Source organism: Delphinapterus leucas, chromosome 6 (genome assembly GCF_059928025.1).
Source record: "Delphinapterus leucas isolate spDelLeu-1000000601 "Yukka" chromosome 6, BTC_Dleu_Yukka2, whole genome shotgun sequence".
Taxonomy (NCBI): Eukaryota; Metazoa; Chordata; class Mammalia; order Artiodactyla; family Monodontidae; genus Delphinapterus; species Delphinapterus leucas.
Window position 1 is genome coordinate 88,603,192 of NC_143134.1, and position 26,994 is coordinate 88,630,185.

General features: G+C 41.8%; 1 protein-coding gene, 1 non-coding gene and 2 pseudogenes across 3 annotated transcripts in view; 2 read left to right on the forward strand and 2 right to left on the reverse strand.

The window, feature by feature from the left end:
• LOC111188012 (olfactory receptor 13C7-like) overlaps window positions 1–26,994 on the forward strand; it is a 104,585-nt pseudogene that overhangs the window by 37,379 nt on the left and 40,212 nt on the right. The window lies entirely within an intron of this gene.
• Window positions 4,807–6,707, reverse strand: LOC111188010 (olfactory receptor 2S2-like). The gene is given in 2 exon segments (XM_022600188.3): window positions 4,807–5,419; window positions 5,421–6,707. Coding segments are annotated over 2 exon segments (1,035 nt in total). The 5' UTR covers window positions 6,045–6,707; the 3' UTR covers window positions 4,807–5,008.
• On the reverse strand, window positions 19,078–20,460 carry LOC111188011 (olfactory receptor 13C7-like; annotated as a pseudogene).
• Window positions 24,709–24,811, forward strand: LOC115803860 (U6 spliceosomal RNA). The gene has a single exon (XR_004024654.1). It is a non-coding gene; the product is annotated as a U6 spliceosomal RNA (small nuclear RNA).

Consider the following 26,994-nt stretch of genomic DNA (forward strand, 5'->3'; position numbering starts at 1 on the left):
ACTCTATTCTGTTCCAGTGATCTATTTATTTCTCCACTAGTACCAAACTGAAAAGAAAAATTACTTTTACATACATTTTGATATCTAGTAGGACTAATTTCCCCTTGTTGGTCTTTTTCCAAATATTTCTGGCTGTTCTGACATGTTTTTCTATATTATATATAATGTATAATTTATGTCTGTGTGAATTAGAGTTAGCTTGTTAGTGACTGGGATTGCATTGAATTTCTGTATTAATTTCGGGAACTTGAGAAGTTTACACTAGCAAGATTTCTTATCTGAGTTATATTTTTCAATTTATTCAATATTCCTTTGAATTCTTTCAATAGAGTATTATGCTTTTCTTCATGTAAGTATTGTGGATTCTTAACTTTATTCTTAGGTATCCCCCCCCAATTCATTGCTAATATAGATTAATTCTTTTTCCCCCATAATATTTCCTCCTGCATACTGTTTGTATGAAAAACTTGATTTTTGCTTGTTAATTTCATAACCAACTTCTTCATTGAGTTCTCCTTTTTTTTTTTTTTTTTTTGCAGTACGCGGGCCTCTCACTGTTGTGGCCTCTCCCGTTGCGGAGCACAGGCTCTGGACGCGCAGGCCCAGCGGCCATGGCTCGTGGGCCCAGCCGCTCTGTGGCATGTGGGATCTTCCCGGACCGGGGCACGAACCCACGTCCCCTGCATTGGCAGGTGGACGCTCAACCATTGCGCCACCAGGGAAGCCCTCTCCTATTTTTAAAAAAAATTAATTTATTTACATTTAAAAATTTTTTGGCTGCTTTGGGTCTTCGTTGCTGTGCATGGGTTTTCTCTAGTTGCGACGAGCGGGGGCTACTCTTTCTTGCGGTGCGTGGACTTCTCATTACGGTGGCTTCTGTTGTTGCAGAGCACAGGCTCAAGGTGCACAGGCTTCAGTAGTTGTGGCTCGTGGGCTGTAGAGCGCAGGCTCAGCAGTTGTGGCGCACCGGCTTAGTTGCTCTGCGGCACATGGGATCTTCCCAAACCAGGGCTCAAACCCGTGTCGCCTGCACTGGCAGGCGGATTCTCAACCACTGCGCCACCAGGGAAGTCCCGAATTCTCCTATTTTATAAAAATTGCTTTTCAATCGATTTTCCTGTTTCATCGATGTATAAAATTATTAGTATATAAGTTATCAATAATAATAAAATTATTCCCCATTTTCTTCTATTTTCACTCTATATTTCTTTCTGTTCTCTAATTCAATGGTTGGTATTTCCAGAACAGTGTTAAAGTGTAATGGGTTTGATCTACTGATTCATCATTAAGCATGTTGCAGACTTTTAAAATTAGAGACATTTTAATTTTGTTAAGGAACACACCTGTTCCTATTTTATTAGAAGTTTTATAAAACTCAGAATTAAATTTGTTAAACTTTAAAAAATAACTTCAGGGGAACTATTGAAATGGTTATTTTTTCCTCCTTTGACCTGTGAATGTGATGAATTATCCCAGTAGGTATCCTTAAATTTTTCCACCTTTACATTTTAAAAGTATAATACCTATAATATATGTATATACACAGACACATACATTTGTGAGATGGGTCTCTGGTTTTCTCATTTGTACTTTCTTTGTCATGTTTTTCATGTTTCAGTATCATTGTTATGCTGGCTTGGTTAAAGGAATCTGGAAGATATCTTTCTCACTGTATGCTCTGAAATAATTTAAACAGTATTAAAACCTTTTATTTAATAGCATTCACCTGTGAAACTCCCTGGGCCTAGAACATGTTCAGGTGGTCAATCTTTGACAATTTCTCAATTTCTACTTAGATAGTTGGTGTTTTAAGATTGTCTAAATCTTAAATGGTTAATTGGGTAATTTATATTTTCTTAGAATATAATTTTTCCCCAGATTCTCACATTTATTTCTGAGAGTAGAGCAAAAATATGCTTTTACAGTGTTTAATTTTCTTGGCTACAGTGGCATGCATCATAATTGAGTTGGGTGGTCCATCCGGATTGGGGGACCCCTGAGGGTGAGATGAAGGGCAGGCTGAGCAGGTGGAACCCGCCTCCCTCCACTGTCTCCCACCTCCATTCTGCCCCCAGCCCTGCCCTGCTTCTGCCAAAGCAGATCCACTTTATATTTGAAGTTTCAGCTTAAAGATTTCATTGGGGATTTGGTCACTAAAATAAAAGCCTGAAAAAGCACAGATCCAGAACTGTAAAGTTGAAATAATACATTTGTTTGAATAAGTATAATAATGTGATAGTATTCCTGTCCCCCCAAAGAATTTATCCATTCTAGTCATTTTCATTTGGGGGATTTTAGGAATGAGTTCCTATATTGTATGATATCATATCAATACTTCTTCAGAAAGACTGATGACCTAAGTCAGTGAAAAATTTCCTCAGTTTGGTTGTCTCTTCTTGTTCCTGTTGATGCATCTTGTTCTTTTTGAAAGCGTCGGCTAGAAGAAAGGTGACTGACATTGAAAGGCAAGAAATGTGAAGTTGGAGTAGGGTTAGACATTGTTCCTAGAGAAAACAATTTATGTGATTTCTAATTTAATAATTACATCAGGATCATGTAGTTTGTAATATAAAAGGATACAGCTGCCATTAGAGGAAAAGAAAGTAGAGGACAGCCTACTAAGAAGGTAGACTTGTTCTCGGTGTTTCTCAATGTCAGTCTGATCTCAGTTACCCTGGGGAAATAGAGTTAGCTTAGCAGTGTTATTATTCCCAAGGTATTTTCAGAAATATCACATCCTTTCAATTGCCGGAATAAACGAGATGATGCTGTAGACACAGTTTGGTACCTCCAGTTGGGTAATGTTGGGTGATTTTGGCACAGGAGGAAGGGCTGGGGCTGTTTGGGCTGGAGGGGAATATCCTCGGGAAGAACTATCTTCATTTGTCAGAGGGAAAGGGATTAGGTGCATTTCATGTGGAGACACAAAGCTGAATTAGGACGGGAGGGTAGAGGCTACAGGAGGATATATTTTCGTATAATTCAAGGAAGAATTTGCTAGTAGGGCTGAATGAAACAGCTAGAATCTGGAAGGATTGAATTCTTCGTCACTGGAGGTGTCCAAGCAGATGCTGGATGACTGGCGTCAGGGATATTGGAGAGGAACTCCATGCATCATGTGGCTCTGGTAGAACAAGAAGACCTCTGAAGCCTCATCTAAGGATGATGCTGCACGGCTCCACAAGTGTCTGAAGTTTGCCTAAATGGCCACTAGATGTCACTCTTGTATGTTTGCAATAGCAAGATTTTTTCTTTTTAATAGGTTTATTTTTTATTTATTTATTTTTGGCTGCATTGGGTCTTCATTGCTGCTCTTCATTGCTGCATTGGGTCCTCAAAGCTGCGGGCTTTCTCTAGTTGTGGCAAGCTGGGGTTACTCTTTGTTGCAGTGTGCGGGCTTCTCATTGCAGTGGCTTCTCTTGTTGGAAGCGTAGACTCTAGGCGCACTGGCTTCAGTAGTTGTGGCATGCGGGCTCAGTAGTTGTGGCTCGCAGGCTCTGGAGCGCAGGCTCAGTAGTTGTGGTGCACGGGCTTAGCTACTCCATGGCATGTGGAATCTTCCCGGACCAGGGCTTGAACCCGTGTCCCCTGCATTGGCAGGCAGATTCTTAACCACTGCACCACCAGGGAAGTCCTTTTTTTTTTTTTTTTTTTGCTGTTGCAAAGTAGAAATCAGAAACATGACTGATTAACATAAGACAGTGAAATTTTATTAACAAAATGTGCATCCCTGTCTTATACAATTCATTTTTAATAAATATAAGAAAACGTAAATATCACTTGAAGCAAAAGTTTCCAAGATCTACTATATTCTCAAAATTGGATTCCTTTTCTAAATTCTCTTTTAGTTTTCCAGTATTCTCAGAATTTAATATAACTTGCCATAAAACCGCTTCTGTTCGTCCACTGCCATCTCAAATTTCTCATCCATCTTTTGTATCTATTGTTCTAGATAGGAACTATATCTTGCTCTCTTCCACATGGCACATTAGCACTGTGCAGCACTCATAATAATACTTCTAGCAATATCTTACATTTCTATGTTGCTTACTATTTACAGAGGACTTATTTATAGTGTCTTATCTAATCCACATAAAATAAAGTGGTTAGGTTTTTAAAACATGAAGAAATAAGCTGAGAGATGTTAAGCAACCTGCCCAAGGTCATAAGTAAGAAAATGCTTCCCAGTTTTATTGTGCTAAACTATGGAGGCTCAGGAAGTACTACAGACTTTATGTCTCTTGGACATTTGCAGTGTACATTAGTATATTAAAGGCTCTGAGAATTCCTGGGAACTTTAACCCCCCCACCTCAAAGTCTTCAAACATATTTAGCCACTATCTATTTCTTTCTTTATCTATCTACCTGTCATCTATTTTTTGTTTTTCAGAATGTGAAAATTATGTAACAGAATACTAACTTTTCTATTGGGAATTGCTGTTAAGTGATAAATGTCAAATTCAAACCCTCTACTCCTTCTTCAATTTAATTTGATTGACTAGCAGTGTTTCAAAATGTGCAGTGCATCAAGAAAAATATAGCCTCAATTTTATCATAGATAAAAAAGAAATTTATTTAATCAAAATAGGTTATTCTCACCCAAAGTCTTTCAATGTGGCAAATTTAGTCTCTTCTGAGCATTTCAGGCAAACTCAATCTAATATACAGAAGTCCAAGATGAAAATGTCCACTTCCTCCTTGTTCCTCTGACTCTCCCTGTGATTCCAACAGGGGTGGCAAAGCTGCTGTGAGAGCCATCTTACCTCTCTGAACTAACTCTGCAGTTTAGGCACAACACGGGCCATTAGGCTTGCTCTAATGGTCCCTGTCTCCTTGGTTTTAACATGTTTTCAGAATGTCTTCATCATTCAATTAGAGGATTTATTGTCTGACATCTGTTGAATGTCAGACATGTGGCCAAAACTCAGGAAATACGCTCTGAAAAGTTAAACATTCCCTGAAAATGGACTTAAGGGCAAGAGATCATTCCAGTTAAGTTGACTTGGCTTTAGAATGGCAGCTGTAATGATTGAAGTCCTTTCTTCCATGGGGGTGAGAACCACAGAAGACTCCTCCTACAACACTGACTGAAGGATTTCGGACTCACCAGGTTCCTCACAGCGGCCTTCACATCCTTGTTCCTCAGGCTGTAGATGATGGGGTTGAGCATGGGGGTCACCACCCCATAGAAGAGGGAGATGAGCTTGTCTGAAAGATCCTCTTTGTCTACCCCCAGGAGGGGGTCCTTAGACTTGGGCTTCCCATACATGAAAAATAAGGTCCCATAGAATATTATCACCATAGTGAGGTGGGCAGAGCAGGTGGAGAAGGCCTTTTTCCTCCCCTCAGCTTAGGGGATCCTCAGGATGGTAGCAATGATGAAGACATAAGAGGCAGAGATGAACAGAACTGGGACGCCCCAGGAAGATCACATTGGTCACCCCCATACCGATCACATTGATGGAGATGTCGGCACAGGCCAACTTCAGGACAGCCAAGATCTCACAGGTGAAGTGGTTGATGATGTTGTCCCCACAGAGGGCCAGCTGAATTGCCAAGGATGTGTGTACCAGAGAAGCAACACCACCAATAGCCCAGGAGCTGGCAGCCATGGGCACATAGGCAGCCTTGCTCATGACCCCAGGGTATCTAAGGGGGTTGCATATGGCCACGTAGCGATCAAACGCCATCATGCTCAGGAGCACACACTCTGTCCCTGCCATGGCAAAGGAGAGGAACATCTGCACGGCACAGGTGGAGAAAGAGATGGTTTCCTGGGGGGCCAGGAAGCCATCCAGGACCAGAGAGACTGAGGAGGTTGTGTAGCAGATGTCCAGGAAGGAGAGGTTCCTCAGGAAGAAGTACATGGGCTTTTGTAGGCGGGAGTCCAGGATGGTCACCAGGATGAGGACCTCGTTGCCCAGCAGGGTCACCAGGTACATGAGCAGGATGAGCACAAAGAACGTTTTCTCCAGCCTTGGGTGGGCTGAGAGGCCCAGGAGAATGAACCCCACCAGGGGGGAGGTCTGATTAGCTTTTTCCATGTGATATCCCCTCTGTCATCAGCAAATTACAAAAGTAGCACATCAGGCTTTCTTGAAAAGAGTCCCAGGCATCTGGTATGCGGTCATTCTTGCTGTGTAATAGGGGAGCATATGTGTGTTAGAGAAAAACAACTGAAAGAGACAGCAGGGTGTCCTCAGCTCTTACATGAGAGAAGGTCAGAGTTGGAGCAGAGCTTACAATGGGCCAGCATTGGGTGAGGGCCTCAAGTAGTCTAGGTGTGTGAGGGGTGTTTCCGAAGTTGCTACATCCTCTCATTGTCCATAAAAGCAACTGAGACCTCGAGAGGGAAGTGACCTGTCTGAGCCTTCTAAGTTGGTGACAGAGACAGGATTTGACCCCAGCGGACCTGATCCCCAGTCAAGGAGAGACTTTCCTCCGCATTATGACTAGTGGCTGGAAAATCCTATGAATGATTTCTCTTTAATGTAAATGTATAGACATTTCATTTAATCTGAGTTTTCTTAGATTCTCAGGGAGGAAAATCCCCAAGCTGATCCAATTCTTAGAACCAGTAAATTTTAAAGCCTCTTTAAATTTTGACTACAAAACTTGTATAAAATGTCAATCCACTTCCAGACAGAGACAAGCCCAGGTAAAGACTCAACCACACGGAGGAGGACTTCTCCAGTCTGCCTACCATAAATGACACAAACTTGACGTTGTCAGCATTGGAATCTGCCTAGTTTAATACAGATTGATAGCAATATATGGGGAGCTTCCTATATGGGGAGGAGCTTTATGAAGTCAACACAAGGATTGATTGGAGTGATTGAACACACACTATGGGCTGACAACTGTGCAGCTTACTAACCAGTTAACTCAGTGATCAATAATCATATGAACTACACATACCAGATAGTAGGCTGTACAGCATTAATTTCTAACCTCATCTCCCTGGAATATTGGTGAACTTCTTAGCCAGAGGTAACTAAGAAATGTTTTTCCTTTGTCCTTTTATGCTATATTTTATTCTTGTGTAATATTCTGGCTTTCTGACCCCATCCTTGGGTTCCGTACAAGCAACTAACTTATAGGGAGACCTATATGCCTTTGTGTAGAGGATTTCTAGCCTCTTAGTTGCAATAGCTCAGACTCTAAATTCAGAATCCTCATTGATAATATTTCTCTAGCTCCTTTTTTTTTTTTTTAAAGAAGATGTTGGGGGTAGGAGCTTATTAATTAATTAATTTATTTTTGCCGTGTTGCGTCTTCGTTTCTGTGCAAGGGCTTTCTCTAGTTGTGGCAAGCGGGGGCCACTCTTCATCGCGGCACACGGGCCTGTCACTATCGCGGCCTCTCTTGTTGCGGAGCACAGGCTCCAGACACGCAGGCTCAGTAGTTGTGGCTCATGGGCCTAGTTGCTCAGCGGCATGTGGGATCCTCCCAGACCGGGGCTCGAACCCGTGTCCCCTGCATTAGCAGGCAGATTCTCAACCACTGCGCCACTAGGGAAGCCCTCTAGCTCCTTCTTAATTGCAGCGGGTGTGTGTGTAGGAGTGGGGGCGTGGTGGAAGATGAGTGGTAAATATTAAGGAGCATCTGCTCTGTGCCACACTCTTTGAAACACCCCAAGAAGAAGATACTGTCATTTAAGGTTTATAGATGAAGTAACCAAAGCTCAGAGGAGTGGAAGATTTTCTCTCTGGGGTTGAATGACAGATTGGGGTTGAATGATTTTCGCTCTGGGGTTGGATTGCAGGCTCCAATTCTGAGTTCTTTCCACCAAATAGTTGCCTTGATGTCTTGGTGCACAGATTTTTGAAAGCTCCTGTCTCTCCAATACCAGCTCTATATATTCTCTGATCCCTCTCTTTGTTCAGCATGCCTTTGCTTCACTCATGGTGGAAGAGTTTATGTCAGATGTGTTGTCAGGCGGTTCACCTCCTGCCCTGAATTGAGTCCAGTGTTTCTCAACCTCAGCACTATTGACATTTGGGGCTGGATAATTCTTTGTTGTGAGGGGCTGTCCTGTGCATTGTAGGATGTTTAGCAGTAGCATCCCTGGCCTCCACCCACCAGTTGCTAGTAGCACCTACTCCCTGAGTTGTAACAGCTAAAAATGTCTCCAGACATTGCTAAATGTTTCTGGGAGGAGAGGGGTGTGCAGAGTTGCACCCGGCAGAGAGCCATTGACCTAATCCAGGAGACGCTCCCTCATTATGCAATCACGGGTTTCATTGTATTTCCTGTGCAAGCCTATTACCCTCCCCCCAGGCCCTCAGCACATGAGGATGTTTCTGTTTGCTCGAGGCAGGTCCACTCTGTGTGCCCCGCCATGAACTTCTGCCCCAACTTATCTCACATTCCTCCCAGTGTCTCTCCCAGCTCTTCCAGGAAATGAAAAGTAAACATTATGGTCAGTGTCACAAACAAAATTTGATAGTGACAAGGACATGCTGTGCTGGCAGAAGCCAAAGAAAGTGGCTTCTGTTAGAGAAGCCGTCGTGTCCACTCCCAGCAGACAAATCTGTGCACACAGAAAGTCCTGCCCATGAACAATGCGGTGTGGGCGTGAGTGATACACAGGATTTGACCCACGTGAGAGCTGCATCCATGGAAATCTTAGTGCCTGTCACGTGGGAGATGCTGAATAAAAGTTGGTTCAATCGGGATGAACTGAACAGCTAGGAAGACCTTGCACACCGAGACTGGAGCTGTGGGACCCGCCCCTGCCCATGACATGGGTATTCTCTGTGGCTTGAGCAAGCCCCTTCTCCTCCTGAGGTCTCAGTTTCCCCATGTGCATCCTGAGAAGGCTGAATCAGGTGCTTCCCTGGGCATCCCAACTCTGTTGTGGACTATCCTGTGCTGGGAGCAGTCTTTGGTAAAGGTGGCTGCCCACTCCTTTGGGTGTGGTGTGTGTGTGTGTGTGTGTGTGTGTGTGTGTGTGTAGGGGAGATAAAGTAGGGCTGTGTCAGGCTTTGGAGGGGACTCAGGATGGAAGAAAAGAAAGAGCTCTGACTCATACAGCCCAGTGAGAGGAGGGAGAGGAGGCCAGACGGGAGAGCAGGGAGAGGAATGGAAGCTTTCACCTTTGTGGGGCTGTACGTGCAGGTGTGGCTCCTTGGCTTGTCCCGAGGACCTGGCCTGGCTAGTGGTCCCACCTCTACCTGTCTCTGGAGCCAGCAGGTAGCTGAGGAGTGGAGGTAGCTCAGTGTAGTCAAAAAGCCCCTTACATGTTCATACAGCCTTTCTGAGGAGCTGTTTGCCTAGAAAAAGTAAAAACCTGAAAAACCTGCATACCCATCACCTTAGCAATTCCACCTCTGGGAAATAATTCTACAGAATCAATGAGAGTAGAGGGCCAATGTCTCACAGTAAAGGCTTTTACGTAGCAATATTTGCAAGTGAAAATAGGAAACAAAATAACTGTCCATCAAGAAATGCCTAAGTAAATTATGCCACTTCATATAATGGAACATAACTTATATATATATATAATATATAATTAAAGATATATTTGTGATTTTTTACACCAGAATATTATTCCAGTGTAATGGTAAATGAAAAGGGAGAATACAAAATTTTACACACTGTTATGATCTCAATTAGGTAAATGATATGTGTGGATTAAAGTTACTGGAAGGAAATTATAGCAAAATCAGTAGGGGAGGGATTCCTCTTTGTACCTCTTCAGTATTACCCCATTTTCTATTAATACAATGGGCACAAGTTACTTGGTATTCAGGGGGAAAAAATCTTAGCAATTATGAAAGGAAAGAAAGAACTAGCCATAGACTGGAAACCAGATGGACCAGGCTTGGGTCTGCTGACTCTCTGACCCTGAGGAAGACCATTCTTCTGAGAAATCTCTGCAGGAGGGGGATGACAGGAATCCTATGGGCCTCCCTCCCTGGGTTCCTGTGAGGAGGGAGCAGCAAGGGCAGAGCAGGGGCTTGGGAAGTGGTGGGCCCTGGAGAGCGGGATGGACTGCCTAGCACTGCCTCTCAGCTGCTCCTCCCTGCTCCAGCATCAGCTGCGGGAAGGTTTCTCAGAGCAGAGGCAGGGGAGGGGAAAGTACATCTTTGGGAAATGCTCTGCAGAAGGCATGGCCAACCACCTCTGTCCCCGTCACAGCCCAGCTCTCCCCACCTGTGTCCTGCTTGTGGCCGCCTCTCTGAGTCTCCTGATCCCAGACACAATTCTCAACTCCTCACTGTACCCCAGGACCAGACCCTAGATGCCAGGGAAAGACCCAGATACTCCCCTGCCTGACTTCCTTTACCTCTGAGACCCTCTTTCTTCTTTTTCCCCCTGAATCCTTGTGGGAACTTTAGGCTCTGGTGGGTGTTTCTCTCACGTCCTTCCTCCCAGCTGTGTTGGCTGAGCCCTGGGTATTTCAGTTACAGACTCTTCCTGTACAGGACCTGTCATCCTTGTCTGAGGCTGAGGAATCCCAAGGGTCCATTTTCCCCAGCAGTGAAGGGAGCCCTGAAGCTGCAGCCATGGACTCCTACAGGGACACTGCTAGTCCCAGAAGCAATTTAAACTTTGGAATGTCGAGTGTGCACAGGGTGCTGGGGCTCAGCATACTTAGGGGCTCCAGCATACTCGGTGGCTCCACATCCCCGCCGTCCGTTGCAGTTAGAGGCAGTGACTGGGACATGGCCAACTGGAGATGGAGAGGCGGGCACAGCAGATGCCGGCTTCCTCCTGAGCCTTCCCCAGGGTCTCAGAGAAGCCAGTGCTCGCTTTAGGGGCCAAGCACCTTGTCCGCAAGGTGAAGGCCTAGACACCCAGGATGGGGAGGCAGACAGATATCTAACAGTAGCAGCGACTGCAGAATTAACTACATTCATTGAGCTCCCCCATGTGCCCGTCACCGTGACAAACATTTTACACACATTATGTAAGTTCAGTAAAATCCAGCAGTGCATGTATGTTAAGTATCTACTTCCAGTCTTCCCTGGGAGGTTGTATTTATTATCGCCCTATTTTTTTATTTGAGGGAACAGACTTTAAAAAGTCAAGCGATTTACCAAAGACCACATCTTGTGAACAGCAGAGCTGGGATTTCAATCTCAGTACATCTAATTCTCTTTATCATTATTGATATCATCACCATCATCATGATTATCATCACTGTTGTTTAGTAGATATTACTTGTACTTGGAACAAAATTTATAAGATATAGGAGGTATAATAAAATTAAGCCTCTGTCTCCAGTCACCCAGCTCTTCTCCCTCGAGGCAAACAATATTAGCAATTTCTTGTATGCTTTTTCTTCAGTGGTGCTCTATGCATATTGTTAAGTAAGAAAGGCGAGATGGTAAGACATTGTGTATTTGTGCTAAATTTGTCTCCAAAATAAAGTTAGCACAAATACACACTGTCTTGCTTTTCCTCACTTAGCATATACCTTGGAGATATATACCTTGAAGAAAACATATGTAGTACTGCTTCATTCTTTTAAATGTCTGCATATATTCCATTGTAAATATAGATAATCATTTAATTAACCAGTCTGATATTGAAGGACATTTAGATTTTTCAGTCCTTTCCAATCTTACGCTATTACAATCAGTGCTACAACAAACATCCTTGCCTATTTATAATTTAGCACATGCGGTAAAAATATATGTTTTATGTACATTTGTAATTTTTATGGATATTGCCAAATTTACAAGGTCTTATCAGTATATGAGAATGTCTGTTTTCTCATACTCTGTCAACATAATATGTTGGTCTTGAGACTTTTCGGTCTTTGCCAAACTGATAGTTGAGAAGTGACATCTCATTGCAGTATTTAAAACTTTTGGTATTTAAAATAATTAAAAATGTGAAATATAGCACATATATGTAAATGCATATGAAAGTATATAAAACACATATTTTAAATTTAAAGAATAATAAAGCAATTGCCACCTAATTTAAGGAGTAGAACATTGCCACATTGCCAGCACCTTGAAATCTTCCTGGGTATTCCTTCCCACTCCCAGCCCTCTCTCTCTCTCTCCTCCCAGAGATAATCACACTCCTTACTTTTGTTATAATCATTTCCTTGCTTTTCTTGAATTTTATCACCCATGGATGCATCTTTAAACAATGTAGTTTAGGTTTTCCTCTTTCTGAACTCTAAAAATCAAGTCACTTATAGGTGTTCTTTTTGACTTGTTTCTTCATTCAATATTATGTTTGCGAGATTCATTCATATTTATAAGTGTAGATAAATTCATTACTTTGTATTGCTACATTCCATTCTATGACTGTAGCACAGCTTATTTATACGTTCTATTTTGATGGATAATTGGGTTGCTTCCCAACTGAATGCTGCTATAAATATTTTATACTTTTCTCCTGGTACACATGTGTCTTCCCAATTGTCCTAGTTGTGTTTATAGCCCATCCTTTCTCCACCAGTCTGCAGTGCCATCTCTGTCGTATATCAAGTCTCCCAACATAAATGGATCTGCTTCTGGGATCTCTACTCTTTTCCATTGGTTCGTCTATTCCTGTGTCAATGCTGCACCGCCCTAATAAATATTGCTTTATTGTATGTTTTGATTTCTTGTAGGGTAAACCCCTTTATTCCCCCCCTCCAGTACTTCTAATACCTCATGCCTGTTCTTGGTCTTTTGTTCTTTCATATAAATTATTGAACCAGCTTCTTAAATTCTGGGGATTAAAAATTTGGGATTACACTGAATATATAGAGATCGATTTTGGGAGAATTAACATCTTTATAATACTGAATTTTCCTACCCATGAATGAGAAGTATTTCTCTCTTTAATATCATTCAAAACATTTTATAATTTATAATTGTATGCATAAAAGTCTTGGAGCTGTTTTACTAGATTTACCCCTGTATGGTGGTATTTATATCTTAATATATAAATATCTATATTTCTCGATATCTTTAAAAATATTTCATAATCTGCTGCTGGAATATAGAAATGCAATTGGGTTTTTTTTAGCATTGATTTTGTCTAGGAACCTTGCTAAACTCTCTTTTAAATACTTATATCTCTAAATTGTTTTAGATTTCCTATATAGTGGGTAATAAAAATATCTGTGAATGATGACAGTTTCTTTTTCTTCCTTCAAAAACGTTAGACTTGTAGTCTTTTTTTCTTGTCCTGCCTCACTGGCTGGGGCTTCCAGTTCAGTGCTGAAAGTTTTTATCATGAATGAGTGTTGTTTTTTCAAAAGCTTCTTCTGTTTCACTTGATATAATCATGTGATTTTATTCCTATTTAGCCTGTAAATATGGTAGATGCATTGACTGATCTTTGAATATTGAACCAGCCTTGTATTCCTGGGAGGAGGGGATCCTCCTTACTGCTGGGTGGGGAGTGGGAGTTTCAGCTCCCTACTAGGGCTCTGCTGATTCCCTTCTGCCTGGCAGAGGCAGGAGTGCCTAATACTACTCCCACGACCTCCACTGACACTGTGGGAAGGGGTGGCCTCATTAGCACAGGCACAAGTCCTGACCCTTCTTTAGGCCCCCTCTGATACCACCCAAGTGGGAAGGAGAAGGAGCTTCCCATGTGGTCTCCACTGACACTGTGGGTTGGGGTGGGGACTTGTTACTGCCCAGCAGATATAAACATCCCACCTCCCTATCCAGCCTCCTCTGATACCACATTGAAAGGGTACTGGTTGGGTTGCCTTGTCATAGCCTGGTAAGAATGGAAGTCTAGGCTGTCTGCTCAGCCTTTGCTGGTGGGGTGAGGGTGGTGTTGTTTTTTTTTCCTGAGGTGTCTGGCTGGAGTGGAGTGGTTATTGTCAAGACACTGAATTTTTTAAAATTAATTAATTAATTAATTTTTGGCTGTGTTAGGTCTTGGTTGCTGCGCGTGGGCTTTCTCTAGTTGTGGCGAGTGGCGAGCAGGGGCTACTCTTTGTTGCGGTGCATGGGCTGTAGGCGCGAGGGCTTCAGTAGTTGTGGTGCATGAGCTCAGTAGTTGTGGTGCACGGGCTTAGTTGCTCTGAGGCATGTGGGATCTTCCCGGACCAGGCCTCGAACCCGTGTCCCCTGCATTGGCAGGCGGATTCTTAACCACTGAGCCACCAGGGAAGTCCCAGGACATGGAGTTTTATCAAACACTTTCTACATCTATTGAGATGATCATTTGGTTTTTCTTCTTTAATTTATTAATGTGGTAAAAATTTAATGTTCACCCTATCCATGCTTTTTTGGGATGAATGCAACTTTCTCACAGTGTATTATCTTCTAAGTATATTACTATATTTGTTTTATTGATTTTTTGTATTTTAGCATTTTGGCATCAATGTTCAGGGGGAGTGCAGGCCTGAAAAGAGTTTATTCCTTCTGTTTTATTTGAAAAAGAGCCTGGAATTTGACCAAGACTAGTTTGCAGTTTTTTGTATCTCAATTGGGAATTATCTACCATGTAAGATAAATATAGGATTGCAGTTGGAGTATGCAGTGGTCAGCAAGAGAGGGTGACTATGTAAAGATGCTTTTGCTTTGGGCTTTGTAATTGTCAGGACTTTGTAAGTTTCTAGATAGAAAACTTACTCCAACCAGCATAATCCCAATACAAACTTTAATGCTCATACAACTGAGAAGTTCAAGGGTGGATTCAGTCTCAGGCACAGCTGGAATTAGGGACTCACCATGTCATTAGGACTCTCTGTCCCTTCATATGGTTCTTATCTCTACTTGTCTTTTCCTGGCTTCATTTTTAGCAGACTTTCTCACGTGCTAGGGAAGAGAGCTGTCAGCAGCCTAATCCACATTTTTCTATTTGAGTCTCCAGATGAGAACTGAGCCCTGGCCAACACCTTAGACTGCAGCCTTGCAGAGGACTTGCTTGAATTCCTAACTCACAGAAATGGCAGGATTATAAATGTGTATTGTCTGAAGCTACTAAGTGGTGATCTGCTATGCAGCATAGAAAGCTAATACAGGACCCCTTTCTTCTTGCTCCAGTTGAAATATGCTGGGGAGTGGTTCTGATTAGTTTGACCTAGGTCACATGCTTTCCCTTAGACTGATTGCTGTGGCCAAGCGTTGGTGTAGTACAATTGGCAGCCCCACTAGAATCACATGATAAGAGTGAGAGGGCAGTTTCCTCCCCAAACAACAGATGCACAGTGAAGATGTAAGTAACCTCTGTGACGGCATCCGTAGGAACTCCAATACTGTGACTTACATGTGCTTCTAGCAGAGGTCGTAAATTGCAACCCATAGCCAAAAATGGCTGAGGAACAAATTTTGTTTGGTCCTCATAATACTTATACTGTTGAAGAATTACGGGAAGCACTCAACTCTGCAAACACCAGACATAAATGTGGAGCCTGCAGCAAAGGGAGCAGCTCTTTGCATTCCCTCCCCACCCCCTTTCTGCATTCCCGCCTGGCAGCAGTTGGCTGGAGCTGAGGAGGAAGAGGCAGTTAGCTCCTGCTTTCCCACCTGGTCCTTACACCAGGACCTGGTCCTGGTCTTTTCCCACCTGGTCGTGTCCACAGGGGACACGTTCCCTGTCCGGCATCTGAAATGCTCTGATTCCTTAAATGCTCTGATTCCTTAAATGCAGTTTGGGTGATTACGTTCTAGACACGTTGTCTGTGATCGTCTGTGATGTTTGATTAGGTCATATTTTGTGATAACCTTCATTAGATACTATACTCTCTTGAAGATTTTAAGGATCATCCTAACTTGAGAGAAATGGTCACCAGTAGTAATCAGGTAGAAATTAATTTGCATGTACGCAGAGCTCTGAAAGACTCCATTTGTCAGTGGTCTGGTTTAAACTCTTTGGTTATCTTCAAAACAAGGGCTGGAGTAAAGACTGGTTTTCTTTGCTTCTGAGAACCTTTGATGAGTGAGCCTTTGTGTTTGCCTCCAAGCCCAGGGCTTGGACCTTTTCCCAACAAATAGGATGGACCTGCTCTAGGGATGGGAAAATGGATGGAGCATGGGTCATCCCAACCTGTTAGAAAGGGGGAAAAAGGCTTTGAATGAGGGTACTTGGAGGATACTCTAGACTGCCCTGAAGTTTACGTTCAGGGCTTTTCCTCCCTCCAAAATGAAAACATCTTTTTTTTTTGCGGTATGCGGGCCTCTCACTGTTGTGGCCTCTCCTGCCGTGGAGCACAGGCTCCGGATGCGCAGGCCCAGCGGCCATGGCTCACGGGCCCAGCCGCTCTGCGGCATGTGGGATCCTCCTGGACCGGGGCACGAACCTGTGTCCCCTGTATCGGCAGGTGGACTCTCAACCACTGCGCCACCAGGGAAGCCCAAAACATCTTTTTAAAATATCTTCTGTTAATGCATGACCATTGTAAATATATGATGTACTCAAACTTCTTTATGTATTTTCCCTAGGTATTTTAAAGTTGTGATTGGTGTGAATTATATACAACCCCCCTACTGTACTTTCTTACTAGTTGTAGTAGTTTTGCAGTTGATTAAACCTTTTTCCTCAGTAAACAACATCTGTTTACTTACTGACTAGTTTTCTTCTTTTCTATATTTTGTTCCTTATTTATTTTTCTGATCTGGTTTAATTAGCTAGAATTATGCAGACATCGAGAGCAGAGGTCCTAATCCAGACATGCATTGTAGGCATGTCACTGGTATTCTGCCATCAAGTATGCTGTTTGCTGTTGTTCTTCATGAAGGATGGTTTCTTCTATTCAAGTCCACTACTTTAAAAAGTCAGAAATAGGTGCTAGATTTTACCAAATGACTTCTCAACATTTGTGGATGGGATTACTTTTTCTTATTTAATCTGTTAACAAAATGGTTGCAGTAATTGATCTCCTAATGTTCCTAATGTTAGAAACCTTGAAATTCCTAAAAAAAAAAACCCACTGGGTAATGTGTATTATTTGTTTACTGTACAATGATTTAAATCTACTCAGGTTCAATAAATGAGTTTTTTCATTTGATGAACTTTCTTTGTTCTTTCATAATCCTCTGATTCTTTCAAAGAAAGAATTCTAATACTTGTCTATTGGTATTGACTCGTAAATTTTCAACAAGCATGTTAAGACTTTTGTTGCATTTCAGTATCAATGCAATGGATTGTATTTATAAGAACCCCTTCCCACCATATCCTTTGTAAGATGAAGCCTTCAGTGGCCTTTGCTTCTCTTTCTCCATTTCCCAGCTTGATGAAGTCATCTAGAATTGTAACTGGAGCTCCATCATTGCTTTCTTGTCACTGTTTACCTCGACATGATTGCTAATAATTCCTTCATATATTTGTCTTTGCAAATTTGGTATAAGAATTGACTAAACTTCATTAGTCTTATGCATTTCATCATTCTCCACTGTCTCTTCTATGGCATATCCATCACATCCTTTCATTTATTTATTTTTAACTGTTTGTTGGGAGAATGTTCTAAATAAATTTTTTTTCAGGAAGGGATTGTAGGGGTATGTGCTTTCTGTGTTTACACATGACAGCAAGTGTCTTTTTAACCCTCGTATCTGTGCAATGATGAGGGGTATGTAGAACTCGGGACTCACAGCCCATTTCCCTCAGAACTTAGTAAACCTTGTTCCACTGATGTCTACATTTAGGGCGGCAGAACAGCTGGCCAATGGCAGTCAGATTCTCATTCCTTCTTAGGAAATATGCTTTTCTTCTGTGTAAAAGTCTATAGAACTATTTTGGTGTATATAGGCATCAAAAGTTATCCTTGAATAGTTATCCTAGGTAGGTGTGTCTTTTGCTACAATTCTTATCTGGTGATTGATGAACATTTTATGAACAAAATATCTAAAACTTCTATTCAGTGAAATGTGTTTTTTTCTCTTTAGTTATTATTTGTCTTTTGTCTGCTCTGTTTTCTCTTCATGTTTTCATGATGGATCCCCCTGGTCTATCTCCCATGCCTCTCGTCTTTTCTCAAATAACTTAAATCTCTTTGTTTTTCTCTCTGAAGTCTAGGAGAGGAATTTAAGTTATTTTTAATTTTAAAGTTCATTTTAAAAAATTGTGCCATCTACCTTTAAATACTTTCTACTGAATTTTATTTGATCCAGTAAGTGGAATGTTTCCCCTAAGAAAAAGTTCTTATTTCCCAGTTATCTTTTCTCCTAGCTTCTTTTTTTATAGACTTCTCTTGTTTTATTGATTCACTACCCTCTTGAATTCTGCTGAGAAAACCACTGAGAATTTTCTTTAATGCTTTCACCATCTTCCTGCAATAACTCTTTTTCAGCAAAGGCTGATTGTTTCGATTGTTAGTTTCCTCTCTATTGGATTAAAAATTGATATCAACTGTTAGAGGTTTTCTATTCTGCTCATTCTTTAACTAGATGTCTAGATTAATTACTCTAGGGAGCTGCCTTGGAATTCCTCACCAGTCATGTAGGTGATTCTTAGATGTCTCCTCCTCCCTCTGAGCATCACCTCCTCTCCCCCTGACTACCATGTGGCTTTGGGGTTTCTTAGGTAGAAAAGCAAGCGATGGTCACCCCTTGGCTGCACACTTGGTCAAGCCAGGTCAGGTGGTTAATAGAATTCATTTGATTCTCCTTGGTACCTCTCAGTTTTGACATTACTCTGATGACCCTTGGAGGCCAAGGATATCTAGGGAAAGAACCCAGGGATGAATAACATTTTCAAAAAAGGGAAAAGAGAAAAGGCCTGAACCTTTGTTTGACCTTTGCATCAGTTTTGCCACACCTTACTCTCCTCTCTGCTCCAAAGATATAAATGATTTTCTGGTGGGGGACTTGGTTAAGGACAAGAGAAAGAGGTTAATTTTGAAGACACAGGGAGAGAATGATTCAAGAAACAGTTTTAATAATTTAAATGACAATAAGGAGAAAGAGGCAATGAGGATAAGGATAAAAATATTACTGTTTTTTAATAATGGAGTAGGAAGAGTTGACATAGGTGACATAAAAATAAGAACCCTTTCAAATATGTTCAAAGGGCGAGCCAAGGAGTAATTGAATTATGGCCCTACAGACTTGAGCTTTTCATGAGTTAAGCAATAAATCTTGAAGGGTTACTTTTCCTTGTTATCAATTTGTTTAGTATGCATCACAGATATAGAGAACTGTAAGGCTTGATCAACAGAAATATACTTTTGTAGAATCGCCTATAGAATGAGGGGGAAATTCATATTAAATGCTTTCTGTTCACACAAAGCTCTTGGGTGTAATGAGATTCCGTGTAATTAGATTTACCTACGTAAACTTGCATGAAGTTAGCCCTTCATCTTATCCTCCGAGACCCTCAGGTAAGAGAAACCAGGGAACAGGAACCATCAGGACCCCTCCAGCATCACTGGGTGAAGCGTTTCCGAGTCACCAGGTCCCTCACAGCGGCCTTCGCCTCCTTGTTCCTCAGTCTGTAGATGATGGGGTTGAGCAAGGGGGTCACCACTCCATAGAAGAGGGAGGTGAGCTTGTCTGCAGGGTCCTGTTTGTCTGCCTCCCAGGGGGTCCTTGGATTTAGGCTTCCCATACATGAAGAGGATGGTCCTATAGAAGATGACTACAGCTGTTTGGTGGGCAGAGCAGGTGCAGAAGGTCTTTTTCCTCCTCTCAGCTGAGGGGATCTTCAAAATGGTAGCGATGATGAACACGTAGGAGAAAAAGATGAACAGAACTGGGATGCCCAGGAAGATCACATTGGCCAACACCATACTGATTATATTGATGGAGATGTCAGCACAGGCCAACTTCAGGACAGCCAGGATCTCACAGGTGAAGTTGTTGATGACATTGTCCCCACAGAAGGGTAGTTGCATTGCTAGGGATGTCTGCATCATGACAGTGGTGCTTCCAGCTGCCCAGGAGCTGGCAGCCATGGGTGCATAGGCAGCCTTGCTCATGACCTCAGGGTACCTCGGGGGGTTGCAGATGGCCATATGGCGATCAAACGCCATCATGCCCAGAAGCACACACTCCGTGGCCCCCATGGCAAAGGAGAGGAACATCTGCACAGCACATGCTGAGAAGGGGTTGGTTTTCCTGTGGGTCAGGAAGTTGTCAAGGATGAGGGGGACTGAGGAGGCTGTGTAGCAGATGTCCAGGAAGGAGAGGTTCCTCAGGAAGAAGTACATGGGCTTGTGTAGGCAGGAGTCCAGGATGGTCACCAGGATGAGGACCCCGTTGCCCAGCAGGGTCACCAGGTACATGAGCAGGATGAGCACAAAGAACGTTTTCTCCAGCCTTGGGTGGGCTGAGAGGCCCAGGAGAATGAACTCTGTCACAGAGGCTGTCTGGTTGGCACTTTCCATGGTCTGTCTCGTCTTTCAACTAAATAAAATACTCAGTGATCCAAACTCAACATCCTTTGTCTCATGTAGGTCCAGGGCATCTGGTCTGGAGTTCCAGTCTGGCTGAGTGATTGAAAAACCATTGTGAAAGTCCACAGTCTCTATTTGTTTCCAAGAAAAAGGAGAAATAAAATTAGAAATTACGGGCTTCCCTGGTGGCACAGTGGCTGGGAGTCCACCTGCTGATGCAGGGGACACGGGTTCATGCCCCGGGCCGGGAAGATCCCACATGCCGCGGAGCGGCTGGGCCCGTGAGCCATGGCCGCTGAGCCTGCGCATCCACAGCCTGTGCTCCGCAACGGGAGAGGCCACAACAGTGAGAGGCCCGCGTACCGCAAGAAAAAAAAAGAAAAAAAAAAAATTAGAAATTACTTTGGGGTCATAGAATATCAAATTTACAATGTTTAAAGTGAAGATTCTGATTATTTAATGCATTCAATCAGAGACAAGATACATAACATATTCATTTTAGTGGTTCTGTGTCCTATATGGCAGTTCATCTCATTAAACTTGGCCAGAAAAGTGACTTTAAGTTTGCTCTGTGTTCTCCCACTTTGTGCTAGGTACTAGGGAAATCATTAGTTGTGAATACTCACTCTGTTTCTCCAGATCATTTTCACAGAAAACATACTCCTGTTGTTCCCAAGATCTCTTTTCTCATGAGCAATGCTAGCTCCAGGGCTTTCCATTCATCTGTCTGTCCAGCCACCTGTCTTGTCCGTTTGTGCATCCATCCCTCCATCCCTCCATCCCTCCCTCCATCCATCCATCCATCCCTCCATCCATCTATTTGTCTGTGTCTGAATATCCATCCATCCATCCACCAAAACACTTTGTTGATCACCCAGTATATGGGTGTGAGAATTCCCATGAGGAACAGGGGTGACCCATGGCCCAGGCTTAAATGGGCACACAACCTGTCAGGGAGGGGAAGCAGAAGGATTCAGGAGAGGCCAGAACATCCGAAAGGACATGCATGTTGATAGAACAGGGGTCGTGAAATGCTTCTTAAGTGATGTAGAATCTAGCTGGGCTTTTAAGGACAAAAGGACACTGGACATGGACAGATACCTTGGGGAGGTCTCCAAGGTAATTTTGTGATCTGGAAATGCTGATATGTTCCTAATAGTTTGAATCTGATGTTTTATGAAGATAGAGGACTGTCTCCAAAAATCCACAGTGGGTCACAGCTTCTGGAAATCTAGTTCTCTTAGATAACTAAAAGCAGTGCTTTTTTCTTTTTTTTCAGTCTTGAATATATTTGACATAAAACATGTAAATTTAAGGTGTACAATGTGTTACTTTGATACATTTACATATTGCAATATGATTGCTGTTGTGATATTTATTACATAATTATGGTACAATATTGCTGTCTATATTCACTGAACTGTGCATTAGATCACTGGGTTATTTACTACTTGTCACAAGTTTGTACTCTTAAACAACATCTATTTCATGTTATGTTATTTTATTTTTTTGTTATCATTCCCTCTTGGTGAATGTCCACACAGGAATCAGTGGACATTAATAGTCCTTGAACATTTTGGCTAAGCTTCTAGGTATGTTACACAGAATTGTATCATGATTATGCTTCCCCAAATAATCTAGTCCAACTCTGTCTCCCATTGTAGATCTTTTTCTGCACCACAGTGATGCATGGCTTTTCAGTTTCAGCTTGATTTCCTCTAATGATGAAGAGCCCACTACATTCCCAAACGACCTACTCCATATTTGCAGAGCTCTAGAGTATTAGAAAATTCTTTTTCACGAGAGAGAGGCATGGACATATATACACTACCAAACGTAAGGTAGATAGCTAGTGGGAAGCAGCCGCATAGCACAGGGAGATCAGCTCGGTGCTTTGTGACCGCCTGGAGGGGTGGGATAGGAGGGTGGGAGGGAGGGAGACGCAAGAGGGAAGAGATATGGGAACATATGTATATGTATAACTGATTCACTTTGTTATAAAGCAGAAACTAACACACTATTGTAAAGCAATTATACCCTAATTTAAAAAAAAAAAAAGCACAATAGGGCTTCCCTGGTGGTGCAGTGGTTGAGAGTCCACCTGCCGATGCAGGGGACACGGGTTCATGCCCCGGTCCAGGAAGATCCCACATGCCGCAGAGCGGCTGGGCCCGTGAGCCATGGCCGCTGAGCCTGCGCGTCAGGAGCCTGTGCTCCGCAACGGGAGAGGCCACAACGGTGAGAGGCCCGGGTATCGCAAAAAAAAAAACAACACAAGAGTTCTCATATCACATTCTTGCCAGCGTTTGGTGTTGTCAGTCTAAAATTTTACCCACTCTGGTGATGTGTAGTTGTATCTCATTGTGGTTTTCATCTGCATCATTTTCCTGATAACAAGTAACCTTGAGCACTTTTTCATGTGATCATTGATCATTCCTGTATCTTTCTTTGTGAATTATCTGTTGAAACATTTTGTCCGTTATTATAGTTTTCTGTTGTTTTTTTAAAAAATATTGAGTTGTAGGAAGTTCTTATATATTTTAGATACAAGTCCTTTGTCAGATATGTGTACTGTGAATATTCTACCAGTTTGTGCCTTGCATGTTCATTTTCTTAATTGTGTCTTCTGCTGAGCAGATGTTTTAAATTTTGATGAACTCTATCATTAAAACATTTTTTTGGTTATTACTTTCCATATCCTCTCTAAGAAAATTTTGCCTACCCCCCAATCACAAAGATGTTTTTCTATGTTTTATAATAAAAGCTTTATAGTTTCTTTCAGCTTTTATGTTTAGGTCTATGGTCCATAGCAAATTAATTTTTGACTTTTTTTTGTCTAGTTCTATCAATTACTGAGAAAAGGATATGAAAATCTCCAATTCTGACCGTGGCTCTATTTCTCCCTTTAAATATGTCTGTTTTTCATTCATATTATTTTGAGCCTTGGTTACTAGGTGAATATACATTCATGATTTTATGTCTTCCTGATTATTTGACACCTTATCCTTATGAAATGTCCCTCTTTATTCTGGTAATATGCTTTGTCTTCAAATCTACTTTATCTGATACTATAACTCTCCAGCTGTTTGCTTGATATATTTTTCCATCCTTTTACCTTCAACCTGTATGTGTCTTTATTTTTTAAATGCTTCTTTTAGACAGAATACAGTTGAGACTTGCTTTTTTACCCAGTCTGACAGTCTCTGTATTTTAATTAGTAAGTTTGATCCATTTCTATTTAATGTAATCACTGAATAGTTGGGTTTAGTTTACTATTTGTTGTTGTTTTCTATTTATCACATCTACTTTTTGTTCATCTGTTCCTATTTTCCTCCAGTCTCTTAGGTTAATTGAATAATTCTTAGAATTAATTCCATTTTAATTTATGTATTGGCTTTTTAGCTGTAGTTCTTTGCCTTATTTTTCTAGTGGTTGCTCTAGGGATTACTATGTACATCTGAATATTTTAGCTGTCTCAAAATTCTTGCTCAAACAAGGATACAGATATCAATTAGGCAAATGAATGAATCAACCCCAGTGCCAGACTAATTCTACCAGAATATCCTAGGTACTTGCTACTCAAAGTGTGATCTAACACCAGCAACATCACTTGAGATCTTGTTAGAACTGCAGAATCTCCAGTCCCATTCCAGATTTACTGAACTGTAATCTGCATTTTCACAAAATTCTCAGGCGATTTATATGGATGTTAAAGTTTGAGAAGTAGTCTTCAATAATTAATTGACATTCTAGAACTATACAGAGCAAATTTTAGACACATTAGAATCCTAACTTTGCAGTGTCCGTCACGTCTTAGAATTCACCACACCATGCTCTTCTTGGGTCAACTTGGGTAGTTTTGTTTGCTCCACAGTTGTGAGCACTACTTCTAAACCAACCACAATCCCACAGTTGCCTTTTGTTGTACTATTAGTTTGTACAAATTCTTGGCTTCCTGCATTATTCTGAAACCTGATACTCACACCTAGCCCCCTCACAGTGGAAAATGCACAATGCCTTTTCTCCATGCAATGCCACATTCTTGTGTGTGTGTGTGAGTGAAATGCTGTCTTCTTTCTACCTCCACAGCTGTGTTCTTCTTGAAATGGAATAAATTCTTGGCTGAAATGGTGGCTCTCTTGAAAATCAGACAACCTGCTTCTGAAGCTCTGTGATATGGTCCTATTGTTAAAAACATAGTGGTCATTGTTTGGGTTTCCTAGGTAATAGACTCTAAGGGATTCAGCATATGAATTTTGGTGGGACACAAAAATTCAGCCCATAATAGCCCTCCTGGTGTAAAAGCAGCCCTATCTCCTCCTCATGAGCAGGATCAGTTATATGCCACTAGGATAGTGACTCCTTTCCTTGCCTGCTGGTCTCTTGACATAAAAGTCCAACATGACTGGGGATAGCCATAGTTTAAAGTTAGCAGATATAACAGAATAGAAAGTCCAGTGCTCACTTCAGCAGCACATATACAAAAATTGGAACTATACAGAGATTAGCATGGCCCCGTGCAAGGGTGACACACAAATTTATGAAGCATTCCATGTTTGTTTTTTTTTTTTTTGGATGGTATGATCCCATTTTTGTTAAAAAAAAAAAAAACCACACAGGTGGGAAAATGCATAATATATAAATGGGAAAAAGTCTTAAATGGTAAATGCCAAATTGGGTAAGAGTACTGGGAGTTTCTACATCTTTGTAGTGTTTGATTTGTTTGCTTGTTCATTTTACAATGAATACATATTACTTTTTTCACTTAAAAAAGCATTTATTCCATCCTTCCCTCAGACAGAGAGGGATCTTTCTTGTTTTCTTTTTTTTTAAAGTAATATATGTATATATAATTTATTTATTTTTGGCTACGTTGGGTCTTTGTTGCTGCGCGCAGGCTTTCTCTGGTTGCAGCAAGCAGGGACTACTCTTCATTGTGGTGCGTGGACTTCTCATTGGGGTAGCTTCTCTTGTTGCGGAGCATGGGCTCTAGGCGCGTGGGCCTCAGTACTTGTGGCACAAGGGCTCAGTGGTTGTGGCTCACGGGCTCTAGAGGGCAGGCTCAGTAGTTGTGGTGCACGGGCTTAGTTGCTCTGTGGCCTGTGGGATCTTCCCGAGCCAGGGCTCGAACCCGTGTCCCCTGCATTGGCAGGCGGATTCTTAACCACTGCGCCACCACAGAAGGCCTTACTTATTTTGTTTTTTTTAAAGTAGATTTAGAGCAGCGTTGTCAGTTTCTTTGACTATCTATTCCAATGTCTCATAACTATTTCCCTTATGCTGCTGTTTTAAGCCAAGTTTCTCAGTAGAAAGCTCACCATCATGTACATGGAAGTGCATGCTTAATAATAATAGCTGTTATTTATTCGAGCAATCATTATGTCCCAGATCATCTTCTAAGCACTTAATATGTATTAACCCATGTAATTTTTAATAACCCTATTAGTAGCTGCAGTTTACAAATGGAGAAATAAAGCATAGCGTTTAAGAAACTTTCCTAACTTGCAGACTGTACGCACATACACTTCATATAAAGAATCCTCCCTGCACTTGAGAAATACTCTTTTTTTAAAAAAAATAAATTTATTTATTTATTTTTTGGCTGTGTTGGGTCTTTGTTGCTGTGCGTGGGCTTTCTCTAGTTGTGGCAAGCGGGGGCTACTCTTCATTGCAGTGCGCGGGCTTCTCATTGTCGTGGCTTCTCTTGTTGCAGAGCACAGGCTCTAGGCATGCGGGCTTCAGTAGCTGTGGCACGTGGGCTCAGTAGTTGTGGCTTGTGGGCTCTAGAGCCTTAGCTACAAGATAGTGCCATTTTCTCCTAGTCGATTTCTTTCTGTCTCTGGTTTTGTGTTTGTTTTGTTCATCATGCTTTCTAGATCCTCACACGACACTCACTACTTGAAGGCACCCTGTAAATGTCAGTTAGGAAGCCTGAAACTTTTGTTGCTTCATCAGTAGGCAGGATAAGCTTCCTGCTGCCCAGTGCTGGGGAGCTGCCGATATGACTTTAAATCTTGAAGCCTGGGAAAGTGCACATTCCATGTTTTTAAGATGAAAAAAAAAAAGGAAGTCCAGAATTTAGTCCTTATATTTATGATCTGTTGACTTTTAAGAAAGTTACCAAAGGGGGCTTCCCTGGTGGCGCAGTGGTTGAGAGTCCGCCTGCTGATGCAGGGGACATGGGTTCGTGCCCCGGTCTGGGAGGATCCCACATGCCGCGGAGCGGCTGGGCCCATGAGCCATGGCCGCTGAGCCTGCACGTCTGGAGCCTGTGCTCCTCAACGGGAGAGGCCACAACAGTGAGAAGCCCACGTACCGCAAAAAAAAAAAAAAAAAAAAAGAAAGTTACCAAAGCAATCCAATGGGGGAAAGGATAGTCTTTTCAACAGATGGTGCTGAAACAGTTGGATATTCATATGTAAAAAATTAATGTGATCCTTGCCTCACACCATACAAAAAATTAACTCAGAATGTATCACAGACCTAAATGTAAAACCTAAAATCATACATCTTCTAGAATAAAACATAGGAGAAAATATTTGTGACCTTGGGTTAAGTAAAGATTTCTTAAATAAGACACCAAATTTTTAAATATACTACAAAATTTAAAACTTTTGCTTTTTAAGTGACACCATAAAAAATGAAGACAAATAAAAAGGACTGAAAGTACTTGCAAATTATATATATGATAAAGGTCTTATATCTAGGCTACATAAAAGAACTCTTACATATGACATAATAAA